Source organism: Orussus abietinus, unplaced genomic scaffold, assembly GCF_000612105.2.
Source record: "Orussus abietinus isolate OABI.00-Male unplaced genomic scaffold, Oabi_2.0 scaffold941, whole genome shotgun sequence".
Lineage (NCBI taxonomy): Eukaryota > Metazoa > Arthropoda > Insecta > Hymenoptera > Orussidae > Orussus > Orussus abietinus.
Window position 1 is genome coordinate 1 of NW_019395082.1, and position 18,619 is coordinate 18,619.

The 18,619-nt window shown below is 44.2% G+C and overlaps 1 protein-coding gene across 1 annotated transcript; it reads right to left on the reverse strand.

Annotated features, from left to right (window-relative positions):
* Nucleotides 1-15,406: 15,406 nt before the first annotated feature.
* Nucleotides 15,407-18,319, reverse strand: LOC105696375 (zygotic gap protein knirps). Its single transcript, XM_023433635.1, has 2 exons — nucleotides 18,235-18,319; nucleotides 15,407-17,899 (listed from the first exon to the last, which is right to left on the reverse strand). Exons 1-2 carry the CDS (start codon nucleotides 18,310-18,312, stop codon nucleotides 16,949-16,951), a joined length of 1,029 nt encoding a protein of 342 aa, XP_023289403.1. The 5' UTR covers nucleotides 18,313-18,319; the 3' UTR covers nucleotides 15,407-16,948.
* Nucleotides 18,320-18,619: the final 300 nt, after the last annotated feature.

The window sequence follows — 18,619 nt, forward strand, 5'->3', positions numbered from 1 at the left end:
TTTCTTTGTAATCTTTGCTAAATATCTCGAGCGACAGATTTTTTAAGATCTTTTGTAGATTTCATTCGAAGATATTTGAAATATTTGTTGAAAATCTCAATGACATATTTAGTTTCAATAATTTATAAACATATAGAGAAATATTATTTAACTTATTAACGTAATAAAATTACATTTTTTTCTTCACGACTATTATCGGACACTTCAATTGGTATCAAATATATAGAGAAATATTATTTAGCTCATTAACGTAATAAAATTACATTTTTTTCTTCACGACTATTATCGGACACTTCAATTGGTATCAAAAAACACGAGAAATTTTTCTAATATTTTCGTTCCGCTATTTCATTATGGGAGCAAAACGTGTGATTTTGTTTTTAAATATTTATAAAACGTTCATAATGTATTCGACAGATAATATGTAAAAAATACTTGTATTAAAATGAAACGAAATTTAGTATGAAAAAACACGAGAAATTTTTCTAATATTTTCCTTCCGCTATTTCATTATGGGAGCAAAACGTGTGACTTTGACTTTAAATATTTATAAAACGTTCATAATGTATTCGGCAGATAATATGTAAAAAATATTCGTATTAAAACGAAACGTTTTGTATATCTGGTAGAAAAATATTATGAAAACCCATGGCGCTAATATTACATAAATATTATAGAGATAATATTCTAAAGTAAACATTTTGCAAATATTTCAGATATCTGGTAAATATTTACAAAATATAGGATATTCGTTAAATATATAGAAAATATAGGAGAAATATTTTGTGCTACTAGAGTACATTTGACGTAACTTAAACAGCTATTCTCCCATCTCTCGGTTGAGAATGCCAGCGGAGCTCGCTTCCTCGGGGTCCATGGGGAGGACTAGGCGACCCCCCAGGACCATCCCAAGGGACAGGACCCCAGGTCCCGGGACACCCGGTAGATTCGAGCGAGAGTAAGGTTACGGCACGTACCGCGGGTGAGACCACCCACGGGTTGAATCGATCAGCAACTGATACCCTCTCGAGAGAAGTTACAGGTGTACGCTGCTTATGCGCCTTCGGGACGCGTCCAATTCACGATAACAGCTTCGGAACTGTTCGCGGGTGCTTTTAGAGGCGATCTTATCGCCCGGAGAATTATTCGAACGGCAGCCAGCGTGCGCACCGCCGAAAACAAATCACTCGATACGCCGATTTCGATCGTGTCCCTGCCGTCCGGACGGTGCCACCGGTGGTAAGAAGATCCCGCAGTTATCGGCCGTGCGAACGAGACGGTCAGGGCCGAGCACCATCGCGAACCCCGAACCGGCGAATCTCCCCGGCGATCTGTTTGCCGTTTCTTCATTCTACGCGACATCTTGCAGATTTGCTCCTACGCTTCCAACTCCTGTGGAAGAAGCATGTCTCGGGAATATTTCTGAAATTATCCCAACGGAGCGGGGCAGGAAGCGGGCCATACCATAGCCATTGAATCCCATCCGCAGGATGCAATATTAACCCCTTGCCTCACTCCTGGAGTTTTACTTCGATTTATTTATAATTATTGTACGTAAAAGACAGGTGGTGTATGCCATTTAGTACAATACCCAATATAATTCGACCCAGCAGCCAAAATAAAAACGAACGTCGGCAACGTATGTATTTAGAAAAATCTTTATCGATGTCGATCAAGTTCCTCGAAGTGTTTCACTTCACCTTAATTGTCAATCTTTGTCAGATGACAATCCCACAAAATTCAGTATTACGGTGCCGCATGAATCCTAAGTACTATGGAATGAAAAAATAGGATATGTCTTCTCGAATAATGGTAATTAATCCATTACCGGTTTATAAGCTTCCGGTTTTAATATCAGAGTCAAGTTTCATCCTGCATTATCATCTGTTATTTATTATTGTCGTTTGTAATTGATTAGGTCCTCCTGGAGGACCGAAGTTGCGATAAATTTCTTTTACAGTACAGGATTTATCCGTTTGTTTACACGTACAATGACGGATATGAATGCCTCCCCTGCAGATACGGCATCGCCTGTGCAGGATGGGAGGGCATTGATGTCTCCCAGGGTACAATGACGGACATAAATGCCTCCCCTGCAGATACGGCATCGCCTGTGCAGGATGGGAGGGCATTGATGTCTCCCAGGGTACTGGCGGAAGGTCTAAGGAAGGAAATGGTATTGTAGGGCATGCGTCGGCTTAAGGTGATATGAAAGGGTTATTCTATGTACGTAAACGTTGGAAAGACCTTGCAGCAGGTACTAGGTGAAGAAGGTATTCCAATTCGAAGGTACAATGGTAGACACGAATGCCTCCCCTGCAGATACGGCATCGCCTGTGCAGGATTGGAGGGCATTGATGTCTCCCAGAGTACAGTGGCGGATATGAATGCCTCCCCTGCAGATACGGCATCGCCTGTGCAGGATGGGAGGGCATTGATGTCTCCCAGTGTACCTTGGACTCGGAATATCTGCCGGCCTTAAAAAGGAGCCCTTTTAAAATGTTAAGTCGCATAAGGATCCTACTTCTTGACCGCCCGGCCGGGACGATGTGGAAAAGTGACTCTCACGGCGATATCGTAAACTCCCGTAATTATACTCAATTAATAAGTAACCAGTTAGCGGGGGGGCTTTCTGGTGAATTTAAAGCCGGTTTATGGGAAATTTAGGTGAGCTCGAGAGGACCTCGAGAGGACTGTAAAGCGAGGGCTTTACAGTCCTCTCGAGGCGACGCGAAGGACGCGACCGAATGCCAGTTTTCTTCCCTATCGTTCTAATTGGCCATTTTTCGAAATCGTAAAAACTCCAAAGACAAAAATCTACGGTGATTTACATACATTTTTACATACTTTGCAACTTAAGTTTCACGTAGGAAAATCCAAAGTAGAAAACCTGTAAAAACACCTAACGCTGTATATTCACCTTGTCGGTACATTTATCCAGAGATTAATTAATCCGAAAAATAAAGGTGAACAAACGTATAATTTAAATTACTGGATTGATCCCGAGTATAAGTTCGTGCTGTTTCTTTCCGTCCAAATCGTCGAAAAAGACCTGAAGTGAGTAAACCGATTTGGATCGCAGGTCCGACTCCGGAACGAAGGCGGCCCCAGGAAAAAGAAAAGTGTCGAGGTCGGGGCTCGACCTTGAATATCATTAAAAAAAAAAACGAAGAAGGACCCGAGAAAAATAAAATAAACGTACAATTTCCACTAAATAATGATATGCTCGAAATCCCATGGGATTTACCCCTCGAAATGACATGTTGCCGGTTACATGAATGAAAATAAGTGAGTGAACCGATTTAGATCGCGGGTCCTTCTCCGGAACGAATGCGGTCCCAGGAAAAAGAAAAGTGTCGAGGTCGGGGCTCGACTTTGAATATCATAAAAAAAAAAACGAAAAAGGGCCCGAGAAAAATAAAATAAACGTTCAATTTCAACTAAATAATGATGTGCTCGAAATCCCATGGGATTTACCCCTCGAAATGACATATTGCCGGTTACATGAATGAAAACAAGTGAGTGAACCGATTTAGATCGCGGGTCCGACTCCGGAACGAAGGCGGTCCCAGGAAAAACAAAAGTGTGGAGGGGCTCGGGGCCCGACCTTGAATATCATTAAAAAAAAAAAACGAAAAAGGGCCCGAGAAAAATAAAATAAACGCACAATTTCCACTAAAAAATAATGTACTCGAAATTCCATGGGATTTACCCCTTGAAATGACATGTTGTCGGTTACATGAATGAAAATAAGTGAGTGAACCGATTTAGATCGCAGGTCCTTCTCCGGGACCAAGGCGGCCCGAGGAAAAAGAAGTGACAAGCCCTTGAATATCATTAAAGAACAAAAAAGGACCCGAGCAAAATAAAAATAAACGTACAATTTCAACTAAATAATGATGTGCTCGAAATGTCATGGAATTAACGCTTCGAAATGACATGTTGCCGGTTACATGAATGAAAACAAGTGAGTGAACCGATTTAGATCGCGGGACCGACTCTGGAACGAAGGCGGCCCCAGGAAAAAGAAAAGTGTGGAGGGGCTCGGGGCCCGACCTTGAAGATCGACTTGGAACGGGAAAGGGCCCGCAAGCTCGATCCTCGTTACCCGGCTCGGCCGCAACTCCGTACGAATAAAGCGCGGGGCGTAATATTTCAAGATGGCGCGCTACGTGCTCGGTAGATGGCACAGCTCGATATTATTTAGCGTCCTGGGGTCGCACCCACTTAACCCCATCCTGCGGGCGAACGGCACAAAAAAGCCCCACAAAGACAGAGAATAAGTTACCTTAGTCCGCGCGAAAGGACGGCCCCGCATTCCCGCGATGGCGAACGGGCCCCGCGGCCGCCATTGGGCCTTACACCGGCCCTTATCGTGCAAACGGCCCGTTATTAATGTCCGCATTTCGCGGACGACACTTTGTCCCTATACGGCTCGTGCGTTAACTTTCCGAAGATTTCCGCGCTCTGAAGGTAAACGGAGCCGCTGCCCAATATGGCTTTAAGGTGAAGTGAAACCCCCCTTCGAATCGGTCGATTCGAATACAACACTCTTTTTTTAGGGTGATGTGAAACCCCTCTTCGAATCGGTCGATTCGAATACAACACTTTTTTTAAGGTGATGTGAAACCCCCCCTTCGAATCGGTCGATTCGAATACAACACTCTTTTTTTAAGGTGATGTGAAACCCCCCTTCGAATCAGTCGATTCGAATACTCTGAATTTCCCTAAAGTCATTAGAGTCGAAGGAAATCAAATTTCCAGGATTTCGGAATTTCTTTACTTTTCCGAACAGCTCTGGTTCATGCGGCTCTGAATTTCCCTAAACTCAGAGAACCCATTAGAGTCAAAGAAAACCAAATTTCCACGATTTCGGAATTTCTTTATCTTCTCGAACAACTCAGATTCATGCGGCTCTGAATTTCTCTAAACTCAGAGAACCCATTAGAGTCGAAAAAACCAAATTTCCACGATTCCGGAATTTCTTTACCTTTCCGAACAGCTCTGTTTCCTGCGGCTCTGAATTTCCCTAAACTCAGAGAACCCATTAGAATCAAAGAAAACCAAATTTCCACGATTCCGGAATTTCTTTATCATCTCGAACAGCTCTGGTTCATGCGGATGACTTCGACAATTAGTATATACATTTCTCTCAGATTCTCAAGATTCGTTCCTAAATGAAAATCCGCCCGCGGGATGATATAACGTGCTAGAATCAATCTCCCAGTGTCCGTGTCGTCTGTCCAAAGGTGTGTATCGTAAACGAGCAAGTGTTGGTCCACAGAAAGACAGTGACAAATGCGACCGAGATGCTTCGCAAACCGACCAAATAGACCGCAGCGTTGAAGATGGGCTCTGAAAGAAAATACGAGTCACTCTTGGGAATTATTTATCACTGCGCTCGCGAGGTCAGTTTTGCGCTGTTACAGTTTCTGCGGTCGCCTGGAATAGTCTGAAACACGTCCTTTCGAAACTGCGGTATTAATAATAGCCCATGGTGAAAGGTTTGATAGATCTCAGCGGGCGCACCTGTTTCTAAGCGTGTAATAAACGTGTTTACTTAACCGTCTGCCCAAGAGGCACTGAGGTATCCAGCAGACACCTCAAAATCTGCATTTTGATCCGCACTCCTTTAAAGAGAAGGACCTATTTCAACATGATGTTCTACGTCAATGGAATGTATAGCGAACGTTTATGAACGATTTCTTGACATCCAAACTATGACGTTTGTGAAAATTTCGGGAGCTTTCATTATTTCGAGTATTGCAAGCATGTTTCTACGTCAATGGAATGTATAGCGAACGTTTGTGAACGATTTCTTTACATCCAAACTATGACGTTTGTGACAGAGCTTTCATTATTTCGAGTATTGCAAGCATGTTTCTACGTCAATGGAATGTATAGCGAACGTTTATGAACGATTTCTTTACATCCAAACTATGAAGTTAGTAAAACATTCGCAAGTTTTCATTATTTTTAGTATTGCAAGCGTACTTACTCATGGTTCATTAATAAAGAAAGTACAGGGAACAATTGTAAACGATTTCTTTACATCCAAACTATGGCTTGTATGTATTACAACCAAACTATGGTTTGTAAAACTTTCGGGAGCTTTCATTATTTCAAGTAATGGAAGCGTACTTACTCATGGCTTATTAATAAAGAAATTACAGCGACCGATTATGAACAATTTCTTTACATCCAAACTATGACGTTTCTAAAACATTCGCTAGTTTTCATTATTTCAAGTATTGCAAGCGTACTTACTCATGGTTCATTAATAAAGAAAATACAGCGAACGATTATGCACGATTTCTTTACAACCAAACTATGGCTTGTATGTATTACAACCAAACTATGGTTTGTAAAACATTCGAGAGTTTTCATTATTTCAAGTAATGGAAGCGTACTTACTCATGGCTTATTAATAAAGAAATTACAGCGACCGATTATGAACAATATCTTCACATCCAAACTATGACGTTTGTAAAACATTCGCGAGTTTTCATTATTTCAAATATTGCGCGCATACTTACTCATGGCTAATTAATAAACGTAAAACAGACGCAGCATCGCCATCGAATCAAACGTTTAAAGAACGTTCAGTGAACGTGCAAAACAAGTTTCCCTGCGATTCGCTTTATACCATTAGCCCATCCCCCTCCTTTGTCGAGTGCGACTTGACATCAACAATTGACATCCCAATAATTCAGAGTGGAAAGGGTTAACAATGAACAATTTTATCCTACTTCCAAGCGTGTTCCCCTACTTCGTATCCATTAGGAAGTATGACTATCCATTAGGAAGTATGTCTTAAGTTTGACAACACAAGGAAAGGCTGCCGTTTCCTCATCGATCACCCCAGGTATTTGGTGGTGCACTTAATTTATGTTAATATGTCCCCTTATACGACTCTTTCGGCATTAATTATGGTATCCCGATCTTACGGTATATAGTACATAGCCTCCCCGTTCATTCGTCACTGTCAATAGCATGTGGAAGCTGTTTCTTCCTGTAGCTGTAAACCATAAGATCCGGACCCAATGCCCGTGTCAAAGTTTCCTCGCCGCGCTGACTAATAAAGCACAAAATCGAATGACAAGAAGCCAGCGTGTTCCGTTCCCACTGACCGCACCTCTTCGTCAACATTCCCAATTAACTCCCCTCTTCCACCACGAAGACGTGCCTTTAGTTCCTTCCCCACGATCTACGCCTATTTGCATCCTATTTCCCATACGGTGCATCTTCGATGCCTGCAGGGCTCGAATATCGGCGCCGTCCGACGCGGATAATTCCTTTCAGCTTTACCTTTAAATCAAATGGAAAAGAAAAAGGTATGACTAACTTCTTTTTCAGATATTAAAAATCTGCAAAAAGTATTCAATTTTTCTATAATTATAAATTAAATGGCGAAGACTAACCCCTTGCAATATTTTGACGAGTCTGACTCGTGATAAAAAATTCGGGCCAAATGTGATCATCACTCGTGATACCTCGATTTCAGATGAAAGAAATTTTCCCGTTTTCCGAGCATCTCTTCTCACCACTTTGGCTCGTTTTCTGAACGAAAAAATTCTCACGGGTGACTTAGGCCCGGATTTTCCAGAGTTCATTTCCACGGCAAAGGGTTAATTCTAATTTTTCATTACCATCTTCCATCTCAGTACCCATCCGCGTTCAGTTAGCTCTATTAATCCAAGTCCCTAAAAGAATCCAATACCAAATAGACGAAACAGTAAAAAAAGAAGTCATCGGGCTGAAGCAGCCTGCCACCCCCGCCATTTATTCCAATTAGCTCGATTAATACAAGATAAAATAGAAGAAACAAATCATCGGGCGAAACAACCCTCTGATCACCCCCGCCATTTGTTCCAATTAGCTCGATTAATTCAAGATAAAATAGAAGAAACAAATCATCGGGCGAAACAACCCTCTGATCACCCCCGCCATTTATTCCAATTAGCTCGATTAATACAAGATAAAATAGAAGAAACAAATCATCGGGCGAAACAACCCTCTGATCACCCCCGCCATTTATTCCAATTAGCTCGATTAATTCAAGATAAAATAGAAGAAACAAATCATCGGGCGAAACAACCCTCTGATCACCCCCGCCATTTATTCCAATTAGCTCGATTAATTCAAGATAAAATAGAAGAAACAAATCATCGAGCGAAACAACCCTCTGATCACCCCCAGCCACCTCGTCCTCGGCGTCCAAAACCCCGAGATCACCAGAGGTATCCTGAAAAAGCAATAAAGCAGAGAGAAGAACGACAAGCGACTCGGTGTGTCCCGCGTTCCCATTGACCGCACCTCCTCGGCGACGTTCCCAATTAGCTCCCCTCCCAGGTGGAAGCGGGTGTCTTCCCGTGCCCACTCCTCTCCAGGGAAACGTTCCGCGGCGATGTCCAGGGTGAAGGGGTCAAACGCTCGTAAACGTCCGGCGAAACGCCGGGTATCCGTGGAAAGAGGCATTATGAATTTCCCGGGGACCAATCGGCCGTCGTAGCATTAGTCGGTGACCCGGACTGTCAACCTTAAGGCTCGTTCTCGCGAGCCTGGCCAAGCCCACAGGCCACAGGTGTAGTAAACCTCTTTACCTCGCGCTCTCTCGAGTAATGGCCCTCCTACTCCCTCCTTTGGCCCTCTCCTCGCTCTCTCCTCGTCTTCGAGGCGCCCCTGTCCTCGCAAATGGACGTCCGATGGTTTCGCTCCACGAGGGTCCGGTCGGACCTCGTGGGCGATGTCTACGCTCGACGAGATCGACGAGTTCGCTAAACCACCCGTGTAAACGCTTCCGCACCCTGGGCGTGATTCGCGATTCGCGGATGAGTTTATGCAACGAAATGGTAATACACTTTCGCGTGATGCGGATTTCACGATGTGTGATAAGGTGGTGTGTCGAAATTCAACATATCGATCACCACTCTGTGTCTGGGGCGCAATTAATAAATTATTATGAATCGACTTGACGAATTGCCCACGCACCCTGGGTGTGATGCGTGATTCGCGATTCGCGGATAAGTCGAAATGCGACGAAACAGCCACACACTTTTGTGCGGTGCATAATTCACGATGAGTGATAAGGTGGTGTGTCGAAATTCGACATATCGATCATCACTCTGTGTCTGGGGCGCAATTAATAATTTATTATGAATCAACTCGACAAATTGACTACACAATCTGGGCGTGATTCGCAATTCGCAGATAAGTTAATGCGACGAAATGGTCACACACTTTTGTATGATGTGGAATTCGCGATGCGTGACAAGCTGGTATGTCGAAATTCGACATATCGATCGCCACTCTGTGTCTGGGGCGCAATTAATAATTTATTATGAATCGACTTGACGAATTGACTACACGGTATTGCCTGTGCAGGATGGGAGGGCATCGATGTCTCCCAGTGTACATCTTGAACGCGAAGCGTCCAAAAATCGACAGAATTTTCCCGTAGACCTAATATATGTAGCATAACCATTTGATAACGCCTTAACATGGTACAGGACCGTCATGGGCTCTTTCGTGGTTTGTCAGCTGTTGGCCAGTTCCGTCATGATGGAATTAGTATACAGTATTAGTACCCAATACCCTTAAAAAAGAGTGTTGTATTCGAATCGACTGATTTGTGGGGGATTCACTTCACCTTAAGACGCGTACAATGGCGGACATGAAGCCTCCCCTGCGGATACGGCATCGCCTGTGCAGGATGGGAGGGCATCGATGTCTCCCAGTGTACATCCTGAACGCAAAGCGTCCAAAAGTCGACAGAATTTTCCCGTAGACCTAATATATGTAGAATAACCATTTGATAACACCTTAACATGGTACACGACCGTCATGGGCTCTTTCGTAGTTTGTCAACTGTTGGCCAGTTCCGTCACGATGGAATTAGTATACAAATGGCGGAGTTCTTCCTTTCTACCGTCAGTCAGTCTTGGCGATAGTCGCTGTCGAAAATGAAAACAAGCCGATAGTCCTCTGCTAGCAGCGCTCAGGTGCGATATTAGTCACGGACGTGCGCGGAGGAATCGAACGCCCGGGTGGAGGAAAAGGAGATAGATGCGAAGAGAGGAAAAGGGAAGGTCCCATGGACCAAATGCGGAACGAGCGGACATGAAAGCGTCGATCGTGCTACCAATCTCCTGCCAGGAGTGCCAGGACCAGCGTATCCTCTCGTTGCTGGCAGCCGGACGCTGGATGCTGGACGCTGGACGCTGGTCATCATTCACGCGAGGACTCGCCGTCAATGGACCGGTCCTCGCGAGCACGCTCTCCCGGGGACTCTTTTTACGAATTTACGACAGCGACGTCTACGGTGTCTTCGTGATTAGCATAAATAAAGCGAGACGCCGGGGAAGGGAGAGGAGAAAAATGTATATTGAGGGGTCCAGGGAGAGGGGAGGGAAATGACTCCTGCTAGACTCCGGATCGACTAGAGATGGAGTTTCGATGGTTGCTTGCTCCGAGAACAAGTGGAATTTGACCTGGGAGAGGAAAAACGAAGCCCTGGATTCCTCGATTCTCTCGAAGGACGCTCTAAGGTGTCCTTGCGGTTCCCGATTTAGAGCGACCGCCAAAGGTCGAGGAGTTCCTCGATCTATCGATTTGGCGGACACTCGGGGAAGGATTTTGGGAGGACCGACCGAGTGGAAGCCGGTGGCAAGGTGCGAATATGATTTATCGGCGGAAAGAGGCTGACTAATAGCACCAGGAGTCCCCGTGTCCCGGTAGGGTCGCGAAAGTGGAAAAAACGAGCAGACCGGGTCTGGAGGGAATCCACTTTGCATACGCTTAGCGTTGCACACCTCGAGTATCCTTTAATAAGCGGAGAAGAGCGCTGCAAAAAATGGAGGCGCAGCCGAGAAGACTCTCGAAATGGAGAACGCGTCTCTCTGACGAATCTCCGCTCTTCCGAGCGATTCGGTGATATTTACCGATCGAACGGAGTCCGGAGCCTCCGTCTTGCCTCCAAAGTGGCGGTCGAATTCCACGTCTCTCTCGAGGATGAACGGAGATGGACCACTGAGAGCGACCGGGAAGAGAGAGAAGCCTACAGGGAACTGGAAGCTCCCGAGAACGTGGCCTCGAGGAGCCTGGAACAGAAAAACCACTAGAGTCTCGCACTCGCCGGAGTGCCAGTGGTCTCTGACGTCCCACCTAAGTCAACAGAGAAGGCCCATCAGCATTTACCCTGGGTAGGTGTAAGTAAGAGCCATTGCGACCCATCGCGAGCACCAGCGAGTGCGTGGATCCTCCAGCTCCTTCCAAAGCTCGACCGCGATCCGGAAGAATCCACGAGATCCACTCTTCTGGCAGAAATGCCGTTCCCACAAGTGTTCCTTCATGAATTCTACAACTTTAAGCCGTTAATGCATCGCCAAAGTGGTATGAGATTCGAGGCAAAAGAGACTTTACAGGGAAACTTCCGCTCTGCTCTCGGTGACTTCGACGCGTGGACAAGGACTGACGCGCGGAGAATAATTACAATCCTTTATTAAATAACGATTGTTGCCGGAATATCACACCGAACTTTAAGTAAGAGAATCCGTTTAGTAACGTGAAAGTACTTTAACCAACATTTATCATGGAATTCGAGGCAAAAGAGATTAACTTTACAAGGCAAAATCCGCTCTACTCTCGGTGACTTCGACGCGTGGACAAGGACTGACGCGCGAAGAATAATTACAGTCCTTTATTATATAACGATTGTTGCCGGAATATCGCACCGAACTTTAAGTAAGAGAATCCGTTTAGTAACGTGAAAGTACTTTTACCAACATTTATCTTGAGATGCGAGGCAAAAGAGACTAACTTTACAAGGCAACATCCGCTCTACTCTCGGTGACTTCGACGCGTGGACAAGGACTGACGCGCGAAGAATAATTACAATCCTTTATTAAATAACGATTGTTGCCGGAATATCACACCGAACTTTAAGTAAGAGAATCCGTTTAGTAACGTGAAAGTACTTTTGCCAACATTTATCTTGAGATTCGAGGTAAAAGAGACTAACTTTACAAGGCAACATCCGCTCTACTCTCGGTGACTTCGACGCGTGGACAAGAACTGGTGCGCGAAGAATAATTACAATCCTTAATTAAATAACGTTTGTTGTCGGAATATCACACCGATCTTTAAGTAAGAGAATCCGTTTAGTAACATGAAAGTACGTTTACCAACATTTATCATGGAATTCGAGGCAAAAGAGACTAACTTTACAAGGCAACATCCGCTCTACTCTCGGTGACTTCGACGCGTGGACAGGAACTGGCGGGCTAGGGGAACTAGTAATTCACATAAAACTCTACTCCTAGGACCAGGGACGAAGAATAGAACCTTGAGAACGAATCGAGCCTCGAATGCTAGTTTGGACCTCGACCTTACAAAAACGGCCATAAGTATATCTTCGATATTCAACCGAAGCCTTCTGCATTATCATCTTATCTTAACTACTCGTACTTCAGATCCTCACATGCGTTCCCAGGGCTTATATAAGATAAAAATTCATTCGAGGAAGAACCAAACAGCCGCCATTACTGGAACCTCCACAGTGTTACCAACCGGAAACCCATTAAACCCGTGAAACGTGTCTCGGGATTACCTCTTTCCCGACTGGGTTAATCGTCGAAATTATCGCAGGTTGACCAATCCGAGGACGACCAAAACAATCCCGAGTGTCCCCAAATCGGGCAGTTTAATGTTCGCGATTTACGCCTAAAGAACAAGACCTGCTGCTCACGTACACGTACTTATGTACGGACTCGTGTTTGGGGACACTCCGGGTCTCCAGGATTCCCAGGTCGAGGTTTCGCCGAAGAATATTGACAGAGAACTCGGACCAGGACGAGGGGGACAAACGTTCCACAAGATATTACGAAGCCAGGACTGCAGAAGTGCCCCTAGTAGCAAAGAATAATTTCTAAATATTTCTTTGTAATCTTTGCTAAATATCTCAAGCGACAGATTTTTTTTAAGATTTCTTGTAGATCTCATTCAAAGATATTTGAAATATTTCTTGAAAATCTCAATGACACATTTAGTTTCAATAATTTATAAACATATAAAGAAATATTTTTTAACTTATTAGCATAATAAAAATACATTTTTTACTTCACGACTATTATCGGACACTTCATTTGGTATAAAATAACACGAGAGATTTTTCTAATATTTTCCTTCCGCAATTTCATTATGGGAGCAAAACGTGTGAATTTGATTTTAAATATTTTTAAAACGTTTATAATGTATTCGGCAGGTAATATTTAAAAAATACTTCTATTAAAATGAAACGAAATGTTTTGTATATCTGGTAGAAAAATATTATGAAAACACATGGAGGTAATTTTATATCAATATTATAGAGACAATATTCTAAAGTAAACGTTTGGCAAATATTTCAAATGTCTGGTAAATATTTACAAAATGTAGGATATTCGTTAAATATATAGAAAATATAGGAGTAATATTTTGTGCTATCGGGGTGTTGCATGTCACATGCGAGGACCAAGTGTACCGTACACGATGTTGCATTACACCTGAAGACGAGGTGCAGGGTATATGACGTTACATTATATGAGGACGAAGTCCACCGAGCAAGGTTCGCCGGAAATCGAAGCAGGTTAATCGCTCGGTTCGCCGAATGCCGCTGATTGTAATTGTCAGACTGTAAAACCTTGCCATTTATGGCCCCTCTAACGTGTGCAACAATAAAATCGCCGTTTGTTGTGATTATCTCTCGAAGACGTTTCTTTCCTGGCCACGAGGCATGACATCAGCAAACGAGCATTAGAGCAAAAAATAAAACAGCCCTGTAAACGTGTCCTATACCTCTCCATTTTCTTCTAATTCCCGATTAAATGTTACGTATTTAATAATCTACTAACTCCCTTAAGGTGAAGTGAAACACGTCGAGGAACTTGGTCGACGTCGAAAAAGAAGGTTTTTCTAAATGCCTACGTTGCCGTCGTTGGTTTTTATATTGACTGCTGGGTCGAATTATATTGGGTATTGTACTAAATACATACTCCACCTGTCGTTTTTGTACATTAATTATAAAGAAATCGAAGTAAAACTCCAGAAATCCTCTGGATTTATGCTTTCTGGGGCCCTAATTGACTGTAGAAGGACCCGTGTCTTATACCTCTCCATTTTCTTCTAATCCACTATTAAATGTTATGTATTTAACAATCTACTAACTCCCTTAAGGTGAAGTGAAACACGTCGAGGAACTTGATCGATGTCAATAAAGATAATTTTTCTACATCCCTACGTTGCCGGCGTTGGTTTTTATATTGACAGCTGGGTCGAATTATATTGGGTATTGTACTAAATACATACTCCACCTGTCGTTTTTGTACATTAATTATAAAGAAATCGAAGTAAAACTCCAGAAATCCTCTGGATTCATGATTTCTGAGGCCCTAATTGGCTGTAGAGAGACCCCCTGCGCCATCTGTGATTTCCAGGTCAATTCAATTTTCACTCCGAGACCTCGTGTTCTCATCGTTTTAGCATAGAAGCGCATAAAACACTTTTTTTGCCTTTATCTCGTTCAAATGCAAGTTTATCAATTACCAGAGTGTTCTAAATTGTCGTAAAATTGTCCTGACCCTTTCGAATCTCATATCAGAGCCTTCGATAATTGTATATTGATCGAAATATGAGAGCTCGACGCCATTTTGCCCAAAAGCTAGCGAAGTACATAGCCGTTTTCAAAAATATGCATTTTTCACAAAATGGCATCGATTCGAAAGGAAAGATACGTATGTTCCCCTAAATTTCGTTAATTAATGTTGCATAAACAACGCGAATATCAATACATTGAAAAAACCATACGTATTTCGCTAGATAAACATATCAGGAATAAAATAAAAATAGAATCAAGACGATTGATTGAGAATTAGCGGAGCTAGAGTGCCAACCGATTTTTGAAATGCGGTTTTAAGAAAAACGCGTTTACACCTATACACCTGCCCACCGCAAGATCACCGATTTTCGCAGTGAGCGAGTTTAATAGTAATATAATACCTTACAGTATTTTAATTTGGATAAAAACGTTTTAACTCTTAAAGAAAAAATTCTTGAAAAACCATAATTTTTGGGTGCGTCAAAGTGGTGTAACCCCTTAAGTGGACTTAAGAAAAGTCAAATGCAAAATCTAGATCTTCTAGGAATTTATTAATCTACCCCACCATTCATATCTCCTATCATTGTCCTAACGCGTAATGTATGCAAAGCACGATTCATAAAATTCCAGCATAAAAAATGTTATGCACGAATCCGTTGTTTCAGTCATATGTAACAAGTGAATCGCCTTCGAGGACGCGTACCGAGGTAACAATGACTTCAAACCGTTGAAATACATGAAAGGAAACAGAAACGACTCGGTTGAATGCGGATAGATAATAAAACTTTATTAAACGCTATCTTGAAACACTTGGTATTCCCTCTGATGGCATAACGCGTCCTCTTTGTACTCGCGATTAACCCTTCTGATTCGCCGTTGTTCACCGTTAAACGGCCAATCGGTTCGTTAAATAATTTCGGCTCGAACATAAATAACGTCTGCGAGAGTATAGCAATAATAAAAAAAGGAAAAAAAAATAAGAGGAAGGAATAGACTGGCCTTCGGCTTTGAACATCGCGCGAAATGAGACGGACCGACGGATTCGTTCCGACTTTCCCTTACCACTCGTTTAACATCTTATTTACAGTCCGCCGTTCCAAGATGGATGGCAGAGAATGGCCGCTGGACTCGAAATACTCCTCGACGATGATTGCGACGTCGATGTTGCACCTCCTGAGCACGTTACTGCGGGCACTTCAACCCCAGAACCACCGATCAAGACACAACGGGGTGAACACTGACGTGGTCCCACATAAACGTCCATTTTGGGTACTTTCAGCAACGGGGGTCTTCCATAAGTCCACGTTAACACAGGTAACAACGTCCTACGAAGTTCATCCGTGATCACTCGAAGCTGGTCAAGAAAGTACTGGGAACCTTCCCCAATTGCGCCTCCTCTTTGCGGTTCCAGATCCTACTTGGATGCCGATGAGACCAGATGAGACCAGTTCTCCAGGAGCCCTTGGTTGGTCTCTAGCGTTGGTTTCGCGAAATCACCTTCTTCACATTTCAGCAGGGTCTGCCCTGATGAAGTTTGCGAAAGGTCGACCTCCTGGCGACAATAGACGTGGGTCATTCCCGAACGCCACAACAAATTGAAGGAACACCTTGTTCTACGTAACTGGTGAAATCAAAAGGGAATCCAGTCTAAGACACCACTTTGGTACCTTCAGATAATTTGCGTTCGCCAGTCTGTTAAGGAAGATGTTCGGAAACCATCTTCTTCACATTTCAGCAGGGTCTGCCTTGATGAAGTTTGCGAAACGTCGACCTCCTGGCGAGAATAGACGTGGGTCGTTCCCGAAAGCCATAACAAATTGAAGGAACACCTTGTTCTACGTAACTGGTGAAATCAAATGGGAATCCAGTCTGAGACACCACCTTGGTACTTTCAGATAACTTGCGTTCGCCAGTCTGCTAAGGAAGATGTTCGGAATCACCTTCTTCACATTTCAGCAGGGTCTGCCCTGATGAAGTTTGCGAAACATCGACCCCCTAGCGACAATGGACGTGGGTCATTCCCGAAAGCCACAACAAATTGAAGGAACACCTTGTTTTACCTAGCTGGTGAAATCAAATGGGAATCCAGTCTAAAACACCACCAGGACTTGGTACCTTCAGATAACTTGCGTTCGCCAGTCTGCTAAGGATCCTTCTGTCCTCGGAACTACAAACACCGCTTGCACAGGTTCCAATGTGAGAACACCTCACTCACGGCCCCTAAGGTCCCGATCCAAATCTTGGATAAGGGAGTGTCTAGGTGGAAGAGTCTTCCGAGACACCTCGACTAGTCTCAGACCTCTCAAGCCCCTCGTGTCATGTCTTCCTGGTGAGGTCCAGCGGAGGTCCCGTCTCGGCTTCCCCGAGGACCTCGTTGTCCTCGCTCTCGGAGGACCTGTCCTCTTCCGAAGTCCTCGGCACTTCGGCTTCCGTGGCAGTCTTCTCGCCGCCCTTCATACTCAGGTCTATAGGCTCGTCCTGCTCGGGTCCCAGGGACCTGAGGAACGCCAGGCTCTCATCCAGGGCCTCCTGGTTGACCCTCTGAGTCCTCTGACCGATTTCCCCAGGTGCGAGCCTGTTCTCCTCGGGCTTGGGGGACGGACTCGACCTGGGACTCACGCTCTCGCTGGAGGAACTGGACAGGCTGGTCGCCAGGACAGGTGTGTCGACCTGGTTCACGTAGGGCACTAGGAAACGCTGCTGGAACGGGAAGAAGGGTGAATTCAGCAGCTGCATGTGGGTTAATGCTGGGTGGAAGAAGGGAGGACCTCGCCAGAGGGGAAAGCGCGGAACTTCCGGCCTCAGGAGGTCGTGGGACCTCAGGATGTCCTGCGACCTGTGCAGGTCCTGGGTCCTGAGGACACCTCCTGATGGCAGCTTCTGCTGGCCTATGCCCTCGTCCCGCTTCGGGAGCGTCTCCTGCTGGAAGATGTTGGTGGTACCACCCACCACCCCACTGGCTCCGTTGTTGTTGCTGTTGTTGTTGTTCGCCGCGTCCAGGGAGCTGATCGCCTTCTCGTATGGGGATTTCGGCTCCTTCAGTCGAGCCTGGGCCTGGTGCGACTGCTCCTGGAGAAGGCAGTGGATCTTGAACCAGTTCGAACGACGACCGTACCGGGATCCTGACTTCGACATGCCCACCATCAGACACTTCCTCAGGCGACATGCCTTGCAGGCGGTGCGGTTCTTCTTGTTTATCACGCACACCCCTCCGTTCTTGCATTGCGAGATGTTGTCCAGGTTGTTGTACGTCCGCCCGAAAAAGGACTGCGGAACAGAATTAAAAGGAAACTGTAATGGTACGTTCACCAATATGGAACGTCGGTAAAGGTCTTGACACTTGCAGCGGAGATAATGCACTTAAACTACCCTGTTAAAAGTGGCAGTTAAATTCCTTTGTTTAGTATAATCGGAGATTTGGTATACATTTGATACAGATTTTTAGACTTTATAATTTGAATACGTCACATAGTAATCTTCTGAAGTGGCGCGGAAAATAAATACACTTGTGTGTTATGGTTAATGTATATTAATAAAATGGTAGAAAGTTATGGTATTATTTTTAACAGGGTAATCTCGTTAAAAATTATAGCTGTCCCGACCTTGCAACCCTCGCAGGTGAAGGCTCCAAAATGGAAGCCTGCTGCTGGCTCTCCGCAAACTCTGCACAGCTGATTCATCTGCGAGCAGAAAAGGGCAAAGTGATCAACAAAACCAAAACTACCTTTTAACTTTCCACCTTATAAAATGACAATCACTGCATGACATTGCCCGATCTTATCCCCGTACATAACTATGAAATGATTGACGCGGAAAGTCGAAAACGGAGTTCTGATTTCCACAAAAGAAAGAAAAGAAATGAACGGAGCAACCCCTAGTAGCATAGAACAATTTATAAATATTTCTTTGTAATCTTTGCTAAATATCTCAAGCGACAGATTTTCTAAGATTCCCTGTAGATTTCGTTCGAAGATATTTGAAATATTT

What these genes read in the sequence shown, in the direction of transcription:
- LOC105696375 (XM_023433635.1), bottom strand. Translation starts at nt 18,312, where the DNA reads ATGAATCAGCTGTGCAGAGTTTGCGGAGAGCCAGCAGCAGGCTTCCAT. An exon ending in TCACCTGCGAGGGTTGCAAG is followed by an intron (nt 17,900 to 18,234) that starts GTCGGGACAGCT and finishes TCTGTTCCGCAG; the next exon opens with TCCTTTTTCGGGCGGACGTA.